Source organism: Astatotilapia calliptera, chromosome 22 (genome assembly GCF_964374335.1).
Source record: "Astatotilapia calliptera chromosome 22, fAstCal68.1, whole genome shotgun sequence".
NCBI classification, from domain to species: Eukaryota; Metazoa; Chordata; class Actinopteri; order Cichliformes; family Cichlidae; genus Astatotilapia; species Astatotilapia calliptera.
This window is the reverse complement of record NC_137442.1, coordinates 14,174,427-14,187,967: the sequence shown is the minus strand read 5'-3', so window position 1 is coordinate 14,187,967 and position 13,541 is coordinate 14,174,427. Positions and strand designations below refer to the sequence as shown.

General features: G+C 39.3%; 1 protein-coding gene across 2 annotated transcripts in view; it reads right to left on the bottom strand.

The window, feature by feature from the left end:
• kmt2ba (lysine (K)-specific methyltransferase 2Ba) overlaps positions 1–13,541 on the bottom strand; it is a 34,622-nt gene that overhangs the window by 14,857 nt on the left and 6,224 nt on the right. For both annotated transcript variants that reach the window (XM_026157294.2, XM_080295778.1), the window contains exons 3-14: positions 13,362–13,528; positions 11,966–12,052; positions 11,695–11,851; positions 6,935–7,205; positions 6,154–6,215; positions 5,789–6,037; positions 4,703–4,806; positions 2,001–2,105; positions 888–1,001; positions 564–710; positions 273–365; positions 51–168 (exon numbers count right to left, since the gene is read on the bottom strand). In XM_026157294.2, coding sequence (XP_026013079.2) covers positions 51–168; positions 273–365; positions 564–710; positions 888–1,001; positions 2,001–2,105; positions 4,703–4,806; positions 5,789–6,037; positions 6,154–6,215; positions 6,935–7,205; positions 11,695–11,851; positions 11,966–12,052; positions 13,362–13,528 — 1,674 coding nt within the window. The remainder of the gene's footprint in view (positions 1–50; positions 169–272; positions 366–563; positions 711–887; positions 1,002–2,000; positions 2,106–4,702; positions 4,807–5,788; positions 6,038–6,153; positions 6,216–6,934; positions 7,206–11,694; positions 11,852–11,965; positions 12,053–13,361; positions 13,529–13,541) is intronic.

Genomic DNA, 13,541 nt, shown 5'->3' with positions numbered 1-13,541 from the left:
CATCCATTTCAAGCATATTTACATACAAGTTCAACTCTCAGAAGTCTTACCTTTTTTGTGGAGTGAAGTGCAGTCAGGGCAGAGGTCCTGCTCATGGTTCCACGTCAAGTCCCAGGTCTTTCCAGGAGTCACGCCGCAACTTTTACACCGAATGCACGACATACACACCTGCACAAAGACATATGTGATGTACGGTGTCATGAAATCGTCACATTTATCCTCAAATAAACTGAACATATTCCTAATTACTTTAAAGCTGTTAATGCATTTACCCAGGGGACGCTGGAGTTCATAGGTTTAGGGTATGTTGGTCCCAAGCATGAAGGGTGGTATGACGTTTGGCATCTCCTGCACTGCAGCACAGGCTGTGAAGGGACAAAAAAACAAAGGTATAATAATTATGGGTAAATACTCGACTATGATGTACACCAAAAATTGATAAATATGTAATTTAATTCAGATCTCGTGTGTAAAATAGTTAAGAAGCGTGGATAATGTTTGCAAACTTGTTTCTTCTTCTTCTTCTTGGGATATTATAAAGTCTCGCTACGCCTCATACACACCTTTGTGCTCTTGCTTCGACGTCCGCACACGTGGCAGAATTTGCAGCGCCTGCAGAACCAGTTTTCCTTGTTCTCCTCGAGGGGGCGCTCCTCAGGTGACAGGCAGAAACTGTGGAAAGGCTCACAGCAGATCTGACAGAAGATCATCTGATGGAAGTGGGAGGTAGAGGAGTTAAAAAAAATAACAATAACAACATTCAGAATGCATATGAAATGTTTCTATTTTGTTTTTTGTCACATAACTGAAATGTAAAACAAGCCATTTGCGTGAGCACCCAAATAAGCAACTTGCATACTTTGCCAAACTAGTCAAGCTCAGCTTACCTCGTGTCGCCCTTTACTGGCGCAGAGCAGACAGACGGGCTGAGGCGTAGTTGGGACAGACGTGAGAACGCTGAGGCCGCCCATTAGCCACACATTCTGGACCGCACAGTCCTCCTAGTGGACAGACACCCAATAACAGCACAAACAAAGCAATCAGAGCCTCTTCTCCAGAGGTTTCCAGGTGCTACATTAGTTCACTAACCTGTATCAAGGTTATGAACATATGCCGGTTTGTAACAACTGAATGAGAGCATGGCTGATCATCCATATGCTGAAATAACAAACATTCCCCGCTGCCTTCTCCTCCCATTTACACAGCATGAAAATACTGATGTTTGTTTGAAAGCAAACTGAAAAGAGTGTTTGTCATAGTGAAAATGAACTTTTTCTCTCAGAGATATTTTCTCAGACCCCTAAACTGTATATAAAACATGGCAAGGAAAATTTAGTTTGACATTTGACCTTTTTTTATTTTTGTAAACTGAATATGCCTCATACTGTTTTTTCATATACACTGTTCTAAATTGAGCCATAACCTACAAAATGAAAATTAAAGAAAATCTGAAATCAGTAACTCAGACTATTAACTACAAATGTGTTTGCTGATGTCATACATGAAGTCAGCACTAAGGTCATTTTCCCAAAGATGATGCTTTCTATAAAAAATGACTTTCCAGTGTGTGACCAAAGCCCACAGATGTAACAACCACCTTACTTGAAGCTACACAAACTTAATAACCTGCAGTTTATGCAGACAGATGAAGATAGATGGATGCTTTATTATTCCTTTGCAGGAAATTATATGGCACGGCAGCTTCGACACAGATAACAGCACAAATCTGAAACCTCAAAGCAACATTAATATATCATAAAGTTCTTAATAAATGTGGATAAAATCATATTATTGTGCATTAAGCAGTTGTATAGCAGCTGTTATGAAAAACCTCCTGAGGCATTCAGTCTGAGATCAGTTATATTTTACAGCTATGTGGGGATCTTAAGGTGGAATGAGCTCTCCTGAGAGAAAGCGATAACGGTGGTGCTGAAAGGTAACACTGTAGAGTAAATACAAACCCCAATGAGTTGTAAAGCAAACAGGCTGCTGAGACTCACCTTGAAGTCTACACGGATCTTGTACGTGTTCTGCGACAGGCCCTTTTGGGGAAATCCGTTAGTTAACCCTGTCGGGGTGTTCACTGACGTACACTCTGCAGGATTCTGGGAACGAAGGACAGAGTGTGGGTCAGTTGTTGGACAGTTTTGCAGCACTGTCTCTTTTACAGAAGAATCCGGCTTGTCCTCTTCAGCCTGCTCCAGTCGTCGCTCCTCCTGCTCGTCTTGTGCGTCCTCCTGTAATTCTGCGCCTGCACTGACAGTCTGAGGGGGGCCAGGCACAACTCTGCTCAGAGTTTTATCTGTCTTAGCTCTGTGCGTCTCTGTGTGCTCCACCTCAGACCCTGGACGCCCATGAGAGCACTGCTGTGATGAAACCTGAATCAGAGCTGAGTGTAGCGTGGACTGTGGATGCTGCTGAGGTGGTGATGACACATATTTGTTCGAATGCATGGCTGACTGCACCACGGACTGGGGCAAACGCTGCAAACGTAACAGCAAAGACTTCTGTGGCGAGTCTCTAATGGGATGAGGTGAAAGTGGAGAAGCAGGCTGTGTTTCAGGATGGGATATTTCTGGGGGACAGTTTGTAATGGGACATGACAAATGGGAAAAAGCAGGCTGTGTTGCAAGATGAGACAACTGTGGATGCGACTGTGCAATACACCGATCCACATCATCATGTTGGGGCGACTGCCGCAGCAAATACACAGCAGGAGACTGCAGGACAAAGTCAGGCAGACGGTATAAGTGTATTTGTAGCTGCCGCATTGGGGTCCAGGGTGGTCTGGGCTCAGGGAAAGTTTCTCTGGCCTCCATCTCTTCTGCGCTCTCCTGTGCCTGTGGAGGAGGGGACTGCCTAAGCCAACCAGCAAGAGATGTACCAAAGTTACACTGATAGTAGTGACATGCAGCGGCGGCAACCGGCAACAGCCAAAATGACAGAAAAGGGAAGGAGCACTGCGACTTTTAGAAGACGGTTAGCCGGGAAGCAGCGTTTAAAGTGTATGCATTCAGTAGCGGTACAGAAACACACACAGAAGTGTTAACTGAGTATTAATACACACTATTTTAAGAGCTAGAAAAATCATAAACACAAAACTAAACAAATATTTTGGTGAAATTTAAATTAATCTGCTATAGAATGCACACAAACTAATAATTTATCTAACAAATCAGGTGTGTAAGATGGAATGCAGAATAAATAAAGGTCATTTCATAAATTATGGATTTGCATAGTTCCATCTCTACACTTGGGAATTCTATGAAATTAAAGAGATAATACACATGTTGTGTCACATGCAAAAACCAACCCACTACCAAAAAATGGTTCATGCAACGAGCCACAGCAGCATAATCTGGCAGATTAGAAATAGCACAGCAAATACTCCTGCTGTAATGTCTACAAGTGCTGCCGGGTGCCACCCCCCACCCACAGTGCATCTCTGTGCATATAATCTGCTAAAAATAGGGCTACTAATTTGCAAAACATCAAATGCAGACAAGACAGGACTACACTTTAAGAATATCTGTTCTCAGCTTTATGGGGGAAGTGAGAGATTACAAAAAAATGCAGAAGTTTGAAGCAATGCAGAAGCAAAAATAATTTTTTTTTACTGACAATAGACCATTCTTTCAAGCCAGCAGAACAAGATTTGAGAGGAACAATTTCGAAACTGACAGCTCTAGTTTGAAAATGTCAAATGCTAGTAAGAAGAAGCAAGCGGCATAACCAAGAATCATCTCAGCCCGAATAAAGACAAAGCAAACAGCCTTTTAGCTGTGAAGTCAGGGGTGGGAGGAGGCAATGCTGACTTTTTACACATTTGCTGTGTTGATTAAGGCAATCGCAGTCCCAGTTAAACTAAACACTTGACACAAAGAGGCTTCCGTCACTATTTACAAACTGCCGTACTGACTCCTGAATATTAGTTATTACCAATTTTAAAGAAGCACCTCTACGTTGAAGAAAATATTTGACTTTGGACAAAAGAATCTTCTTCAGCGTCTTCCTGCAGATATATATATATTTTTTTTAATTTTAAAAAACACCACCATTAAGACTCCAGAGAGTAAAACACGCATAACAGGGGGGGCATGACTTTCCTTCCCCATACCAACATCATACTTGGATAACAAGTTCACTAATGGTGCTAAATGAGACAATGATGTTGTTCTCAAACAGAATATCACTCACGGTGCTACCAAAAAAAAAAAAAAAAGCATGCTGTAGATTATCCCGAACGTAGCTTGATTGATCCATAATTTATGAAACAGACGGAGTACATGCAAAGGGTCTTATAAAAAGCTGGAAGTGAGAAACAGAAGATCAACGGGGCTACAAGACTTCTTTAAAGAATTTTTTATCCCAACAGACGTGGTTTAACTAAGAAACAGTGGAAAAACTGAAAAATGAAATTCAGAGCTGGACAAAAGCACCACTTGGAAATAAGTGTTTCAATTGTGACTTGAGGGTTAAATATTTAGTTAAATTATGGAGGAAAATTCATTTATTAATCAAATAAATGAATTGAGATAAGATAAGCTTTATTAATATTTAAAATAAGAAAAGAAAGAAAGAAAATTAAACACCTGTCTAGAAATACTGACAGGTATGAAGGTAAACTTTTCCAAACAGTACTGTTTGTCCCAGGCTCCATTAGGTGGTCTATTAGAGGCGGATTAGGGAAACATGTTTTTACCTTGTAAGCTTTGGTTCTGCTGCCAGCTCCTCTGGAAGGCAGCCGGCGATGCCTCCCTGCATCTGGGTCGTCTGCCGCTGATCCACCATCTTGAGAAGCAAGATCTCAAAAAAACAAACAAACAAACAAACAAAAAACAAACACAGATACACAAATCTAAGAAAAATTGCTGACACAAAAAAGGTTTCAAACAATATCAGGGCTCAGAGCAAGGAGGGATTCTGTGCTTCTAATATTTAGATTATTGGAGAATGCACAAAGAAATCATTCTTAAAAATTAACTGGGGAAACGGCCCAGGATGCACTTGGACCCGAGCCCCCGATGAGCTTTAGTGGTAAACTGACATATTTATTTCCATCTATTTATGAACTCCTTGAACTCAACAGCTCATATTCAAAGGTTTGTGTATATTCACTACATATCTTGCATATGTGCGTACTGTTATGATTTTTACGAATCATGTTTACCTCAACTAAGTTACCAACAGGGCAGTCAACATTACCTTAAAATTAGCTGGAAAATCAGAAATAACACATCTGAACTGGAAAAACATCAACTTACAACTTCAGGGGCTCTGAGACTTGGAGTTAAAGTAATCGAGTAGATTTGGCATCTGCTCTCCTTTCAACCTGCTTGATGCATGCATGCTGCCAGAGGAAGGAGTACAAGCTACACAACTTTGTGCCGTGCGTTTTGATTTTCTTTTACCAAGTCTGTGGTGTAATATCAAGTTGCCAATTTCTGAGACATCTCAGCGTTATTATATTTTTAAATAGTTAAGTTCCAGTTATCATGTAGATCAAAACTGCTATGAAATTAATTCAGGAATTGTTTTGGTGTTTCCGTGTGGCTCAGAGCCACAGCTGGAATTATGGAGAAAATATCACCAAAATTGCTTCACAATCATTAGCTGCTGACAAACAATATTAGGCGTTGTGATGATTTACATCATGCTGCGCCTGTTTTTCTGTGCGAGTCGTTCATGAAACGTTTATGCAGGATAAATATTTGCTTAAATAAAGAATGGAGTGAAATTCAGACTTGACACTCAGAGGCTTGTGTGCCAAAACCAAAGCTTTAGTTACCTTGATTGTTGGCAGCAGCTACATTTGGCTTTACTGTCAATTTATCTGTCCTGTCCTCTCCTTCTTCCTCGTCCTCCTCGTCTTCAGATTCTGATTTAAGCAGACTGCTGTAAGAGCGCGGTGTGATGTTACGCAGTGAATGCTTCCGGACTCCAAGCGCCATCGAGGACGTTCCCTCGGCCGGCTTTCCAGAAGTCCAGTTTGTATCGTCACTGCTTGTAACGGAGCCCAAAAACCCCTTCGCCTGGACTGAGAAAAAGGAGCCCCTTGATTAATTATGTACACAAGCTTTTAAACCGGAGTAGTCATTCAAACTTATTAGATTCAACTAAAAAATAAATGTTTATCCAAAAATAAAAACATACCTTTAAATGGTTTCACAATCCGCGCCATCTTTGCTTTTTCAATCCGGTCACACTTCTTATATCTAGAAGGGGGAAAAAATGGAAAAACATAAGTGTGTGTCCAGGGCAAAGTTCAAGTGTACCCATCTATAAATGTGTTTAACTCAAAGAGTCAACTTGCCTTCATTAACTGAGTTCTTTAATATGCGTTACTGAAAAGAAATAAGTATTTTTTTATGTTTCATGTACAAGAAATTTCTAAATCTACAAGGTACACAGTATTTTGGGCACCAATTAAAACATGTAGCGCGGTTCATTTTTAATTTGTGGACCAAATATATGAATGATTTTCCGCAAACAGCTGGATAACTTGCCTTTACAGCAATAGTTTGGAGCTGTACTTATTCAGTCTGTGATGAGAACATGCAGCTTTCAGGCTGGCTTAGTTTAAATTAAATCAATATGTAATGGAAATCAAATTATCTTCTTGCAGTCAAACTCAGTGAGTATATGAAATTAGGGCCTATACAGCAGCCGTATCTAGCTTTGTCCAAGATGACATGCAACATTATTCCAGGTTACAGAGCTGGAACATACATATAAATGAAAATACAAGAGTTGAGTAAAATATATTTTATATATACATTTATATAGCCAGCTCCTTTAATGTGAGTGTTGGCAAATAATTCAAATGCCTTTTAAGCATTCAGTAAAACTTCATTAAGAGCTTATCTGTATATGAAAAAGGTCATGATTTTCATGTAAAGCACAATAATGCAAATCTGTGATGGGCTTCACTCACATGCAGCACTGCCTCTTGGTGTTTGGCCCCCCGAACTTGGGCTTATCCAGGCAGTTGATGCATTTGGCACAGTCCTCTTCCACCAAGCAGCCTTTGCAGCGTCCACAGCGCCTCGAACGCACTCCTCCACGAGTATATTGACTCAGCATCTTCCTTTTCCTGAACCTGTGGCCCTTGCCCCTCCCTCTCCTCCTGCGCTGGATGCTTTCCTGAGAGACAACCCACTGGGTCCTGCCCTGATCAGTGATGTCATCGTCATCATCTGCCACATCTGAAGGCGAGAGACAGAGAGGCCGGGTAAAAGAGCCATAGGACACATTTGCGTCACCATTATGTGCATGCGATGTGCTGGGGGTGACATCTTTGGACACCATATCTCACTATTCAGCCTGCAGATCTAACGTCTTCCACTCTATACTTAATGGACTGTTGTTTGGTTTGCACTTGTACAGCTACTCTCCTTTAACGACTGTCTGAAGAGTTGATAGACCAAGTGTGTGCACATCAAGGCAAACTTTTCTAATTCCTAACCCCCCCAAAAAAACAAGGTCTGCACACCATTTCGCTCCATATTTTGTACCATGTCACCATTTCTGATTCCTATGATGACTGATTCTTTTGCAGGAATGCTAAATCGTGAATCATGTTTTAAACATACTTACATATAACTTGATTTTTTTCCTCCATGGATTCGCCTTTTCTGTTACATCCAAACATTTTTCTTTTTTTGTCTTTTTTTAAAGTTATATAAATCTTGTACAGGATTCTGTCTTGTATATCTTTCTGTAATGAATCCCTTGGATATTGCTTTGGTAATAGTCCACTGGACAATTGCATCCCTGCTTTTAAGAAATTAGTCACTTGCTGGATGTCACCAATTGATATCTAATTTCTTGTCATTATCCTACCATGAGATAGGCTGGTGCTTCCTGACCTATTTACTTATTTTTTAAATGGAGTATTTAATTTAGTTTTGGGTTTTCTTCCAATCAACTTTGCGTGACATTGTATTTTATTCAGAGGAAATTATATTAAAAAACTGTATTTATTATTATTATCATCCTTTGTTTATTTTAGCCATTGCAGCTCCCAGAGGAGGACTTCTGAACTCATCTGGCTTCCTCTTCAGAAACTTATTTCAATTTCTTCAATCAGACTTTCTTTCACACCACATCCAGCTGTGCATGCTTCTCTCTCTCTTACAAGAAACCTGGACCATCGTCTGGGTTTTTGCAAGAGAGGCTTCACTTCTTTCTCTTCGTCACCTCGAGGGAAACAGGTTTTGTTATTTGGAGAAATGAGGGCGTAGTGAGCCCGCTGTGGGAATTGTTGAGAATGTTTTGTAAGTCAAACAGTAATTTTGGACATATTTCAGTGTACATATTAGTGAATGAGACCCACTGCATTAATGGAGAAGCCCTCATCTTCTGTTGTTTTTGCAATCACATGTAGGGCGACAGCTATCAGTTGTTTTAGTAATCAAGTAATCTATCGATGACTCCATTGATTAATTGGATAAAAATAATTTTCTCTTATTAATGAGCAATTATAAATATTCAATAGAGAACAAAATCCAGGTTTTTAGAGCTGCTCATTCTTGTTCATTTTAGAAATTACAGCATTTTAAAGTTTAACTGCATACAACAGCTGTAAAAACCAAACAAAAAACCAAACAAACAAAACAACAACAATTAAAGCTTTTGAGTGCATCTATGTGCCATATTAAAACTGAATTTTTTTCCCAAAGAAAACACTGTCTTAAACCAAAAATAAATATTTATAATCCCAAGGTCAGAGATCAAAGTCAAACAAACAACAGCCCACAGGTCAGCCACTGGCTACTCAGACTTTTACTGGCCCATGTACATTTTTACTGGCTTGTGAAAAATAAAACTGTTCATCTGCATATTTTGATGTCGCCTTACTGCAGATTTTTCTCTGTGTTAAACAAACACCGGTGGATTTTTCCCAGTAAATGTTTTAATGGTGATCACAGGAACAGTGATGTTGTTTGGACACTAGAAACAGGTTTTCTTTCATGTAACCTGAGCTCACCATCTCTGTACCGGCTTCACTTCTTTGCTCTCCTCGGTGTGTAAACAGACTCTGGCTCCAGCCTCATCATCACTGCTGCTGTTGTGTTGTCAATCTTTTTGACACATCGGCACGCTACAGAGCCACGTGTTGAACAAAACGTTGAAGCAAACAACGTGTGTCAATGATTTTTTTTCTTTTTTAAATAATCGAAACATTCGAATTACTCAATGAATTGTTGCAGCCCATATCTGGTGGCGATTGGTTTTTTTGTAGACCTGCTAACATGTTAGTCAACAGGTTACATTGATTTTTATCGATTAGTGCTGGTCTTTTGTCTCTTTAACAAACTTCCTGAGGATTACATTTTTTAAGAATTTAATTATTACTTGGAGCCAAACAGAGTACAGACCTTTCTTCCCTTTTGTCTGGAGAGGTGGAAATCTAAAGATGCTCTACAATAAAAATGAGGTGACTGGATGAAAACTGGAGACAAAATCCTTTATGGGTGGGAACTCCCTTATGTACGGTAACCCGTTTCAAACTTACAGGCATCCTCTTGAATCCCACAGTTGTATTATTTCAATGCTACTGCACACATTTGGAAAAAAAAAAAAAAGGAAAAATTACTTAGACGTGCGAACTTATTGAAATTTTAAATAAATAATGCATGAAGAAGCTTGTGAAAGGATCACTTTTTGGTCTAGATGTAGTGTTCAGTGAGTCCGTTTGTCAAACAGTACTTCCTCACCTCATACTGAGTGATGCTCACTTGACCAGTGTTGGGTATAGCTTTCCAACAGCGGTGGCTAATCTGTGTGTGACAAGAGATATTTTTGCTGGAAAATATTTTAGTTACAACTACATTGAGCTAAGAAAAAAAAGCATGTTTTACTTTTTTGCCTTACATGTTAATTTTTGCCAAAATGTATCAAAATTATGCTTCATAATTGTTTTTTTATTTAGGTTTTTTGTTTAGAAGTGCAGAAGCTTTGCTAGTCAGATTGGATCCGAATATTTTAGTTCATTTCATTATTAGAATTTCATTTTTAATAAAATAGCAGAGCACCTTTTGCCAAATCCGTGCAGACAACACTAATTACCCTACCCAACCTTAAAGCAGGGTTACATACAGTAGAGTCAATCTATATTACTACAGTCAGTTTGTGAATTAAATACTAATCCTGACTACTGCATGGCTGTAGTAACACCAACTATACATAAGCAGTAGCTGGTGGTGTAACCCTATAGGTACTGTGATGCAAAAAAACGTAAGAAGGATATAAAATCCAACATTTTCATATAACCTTTAATAGAAATTCATGATTCAAGTACCTCAAATTTCTTTCTCTATTTTTTTCTTGTTATGTTTCATAACCATAAAATATGATGGGATATCACAACAGCTCACTGGTGGCACAACAACAACAACAAGGTGACAAAGTTTCAAAACTTATCTGTGGAATCACCCTACTTTAATGTGTTGTACTCCCCCTTTTTTGCATTAGCTGACAGATGTGCAGACACCAGTTTATCCACATTGTGCTAATACTGGGCCAATATCATCCAAAATCCACTAAATTAACCTGAGTAAGTGGATGCTAAAATAATAACATGAGCCACTTGCCTCCTCCCAAACACTGCCACAGTAGTGGCAGTGTTTGCTGCAGGAGTGACGGAGTTGTCTGAAACTCCATAAAAAGGACTGAATAGGACTGTGGCAACAGTCCTCCTAACAGTGAGCACATTCAAAAACATTTGAACTGAAATAACTGCTACAAAACACAGCAGATACCATAAAATGCATTTGAATTCAGTCAATACTTAAGCCTTTGAGACTTAATACCTCCTATGGCTTTTTGGAAATTGATTTCAAAGCTTATTCTTTCATGACCTGTGGATATTCTTAAGGAAACTCTACTTTTAATATTTGTTTATTATTAGTTTCTGTCATTTCAACCATCCGAAAAGACTGAGAGACTCTGATCAAGCACATCAGCACCTTCAGTTTATTCTTCTCATGCCCGTAAAAAACCAAAGGCATGTATTTACTCATATATATATTGCTGTGCATCTCTCAAGGAAAGGACACGCACCTTTTTTCATGCAAAGTAAGTTTAGTTTGCATTTGTTTTGACCATAGACAGCAGAAAAACCAAACAGAGCTTCCAGCTCAGAAAAAAGTAAGCCAATGGGGAAGTGCCTTAAGCCTGTATTTTTTTAATAACAGCCACCAGGGGGCATTCTTTGTGGCTACAACTTTATTGGCTCAGTCATTCATTTCCTTTCATAATAATGGGGGGAAAAAATACATTGCTAAGCCCACTTTTTAAATGTTGGTTATTGTAAGCGTTACGAAAAAAAAAGGGTTATCCAGGATAAGCTCACTAGTAAGTCTGTGGTTTCAAAGTCAGGTACTCCCTTTGATCATTATATCCAGTTACAGAACACCTAAAAAAAGGCTCACCTCAAACCAGTGAGTGACATTCATGGTAGCCATGTCCAGCTTTTACACAGTCTATGGTTTTGACACTTAAAATATAAACTGTGTCTCTTATACATTAACAGGGATAGGACTAAAAAACACTGAATAATATCTGAAGTGTCAGTCCCTCATTCTTTTCAAGCCTTAAATAAAAATTGCTGCACATACACAGTGCAGAGATATCTTTAAAGGAACGTTAACAACTCCATTCTTAAAAACTACACATGGAGGTGGACTGTACCTTCAGCTGCGGGAGAAAAGGTGATGCCCTCTCTCTCGTGAAGTGGCAGAGCGCTGAGTCTGGGAATGTCATCTGGCACCATGGCACGAGGCTGCCCCAAAGCCACAGCTGCTGCCCGGCACACGTGTTTGATCCTCGGACCACCAAGAGGCTGCTCCTGCATACAGAGACATACAAATTCAGTGAACTCAGGTAATATTTAGTTAATGAAAAATGATACCAGTATTGGCGATTAACAGAAAAGAAGAAGAAAGAAATGCACATTTATTACCTGACGAGCAACATCTTTGGGAGGCAGGCCAACTCTCCTCCTCCTCCTCCTTCCACTCACTGGCATTCGTGTTTCTCTAGAGCCCAACTGTTCAAACAAACAGGAAAATCAAGGTCTCATTTAAAAGATACTACGTCATTAGCTTCTCAAATAAATGGCTAAATCACAAGCATCACAACTGAAAAGCCCTAAGCTTCTGGCAGATGTCATATCAGTTTTATTGCTATTGGTCAGTAATCAGGACGGTCTACTGAACAGGTCCCGAACTGTGCTGCAAACATGTAAAATTAGGTGAGAACACTTCTTGAGTTTTTACTTCTCATTTTTCACGTTGATTGTTTCAGGGAATTGTTTTCATAATACAATAAATACAGAAACAATGTAAAAAGTGCCCATTAAAATTTTCCAGAGGTTTTTCTACAACTGACATCTGTTTAATGTGCTTTATCTGAACAATGCAAATAATATATTCAATTTGACTAGATAACAAACAAATAATCAGAGAATTACAGCCTTGAAAAACCAAACATGTCAGTAATAAAAGATGGTTAAGTTATATATGTTTTGTATATATCACGTTTGTCACTGTATACAAATAAATTAGCACCTACCAAAGAGGTTTTGGACTTGCAAAGCAAGCAAACAAACAAAATGAAACAAACAGCAGAACTATTTTAAGTCAAATTTAATTCATTCATAAAGCTAAATCAGTAAAATACATGGAATTCTGTTAAGCGAGACTGTTTGGCACAATCACGCAAACATGCACAACGCCTGCTGTCAGCTTCTGGGAAAATCCTGTATAGGTATTGTTTTTTTACCTTCTCCTGGTAGGATATAAAGCAAAACTCTGATACAAGGTGGGGGTAGTGCATCTACAACCTCTTTGCTGTCACCATTAAAACAAAAAACAAAGCAAAAGCAAAACCAGAGGAAAAATGTGCTCCAACAGGCATCAGACGACTGATTTAGACCTCTGCTGCACAACCTAAGTGTAACTTGTCGATGTTGTTGCTAGCGCTTATCTTTATATGTTAATTATCTTGTGGCCGTATCCTGGTGTTTTACATGCCACAACAGAAACAAATAAAATGCTGGTACTTTCCCCCAAACATATTCACACCTCAAGTTTTTTCTAATTCTCTGTATTTTCCCTGCGTCCACTCTCTCTTCAGGACTTTTCTGACATTCTTGAGTCTTTATATTGATGCTATGATTATTCTTCTTTATACTGAGGAGATGATGGTTATTCTCTCACCAATATATAGAATAGGAGGACTCAGTTACCCTGAACAGTTGAATCACAGTAACTGCAGGCAGCATAGACATGAAATGAGGGGCAACATAAAAAGACCATACGAGGGGCTCATTAAAAGAAACAGAGAGAATTTCTTACCTGTGACAACTTCAGCTGCTTCTGTTGATCAATCTTGATGAGCTGGACTTTGGCTTTTTTCAGCAGGTGGAGCATCCTCTTATTGGCTCCACTGAGACCTAGTCGATGGCTGGGCCCACTGACTTCTGGCCCCTCGCAACCGTCCGCTGTTACTTTTGGTGCTTCGACTGCGCCAAACCC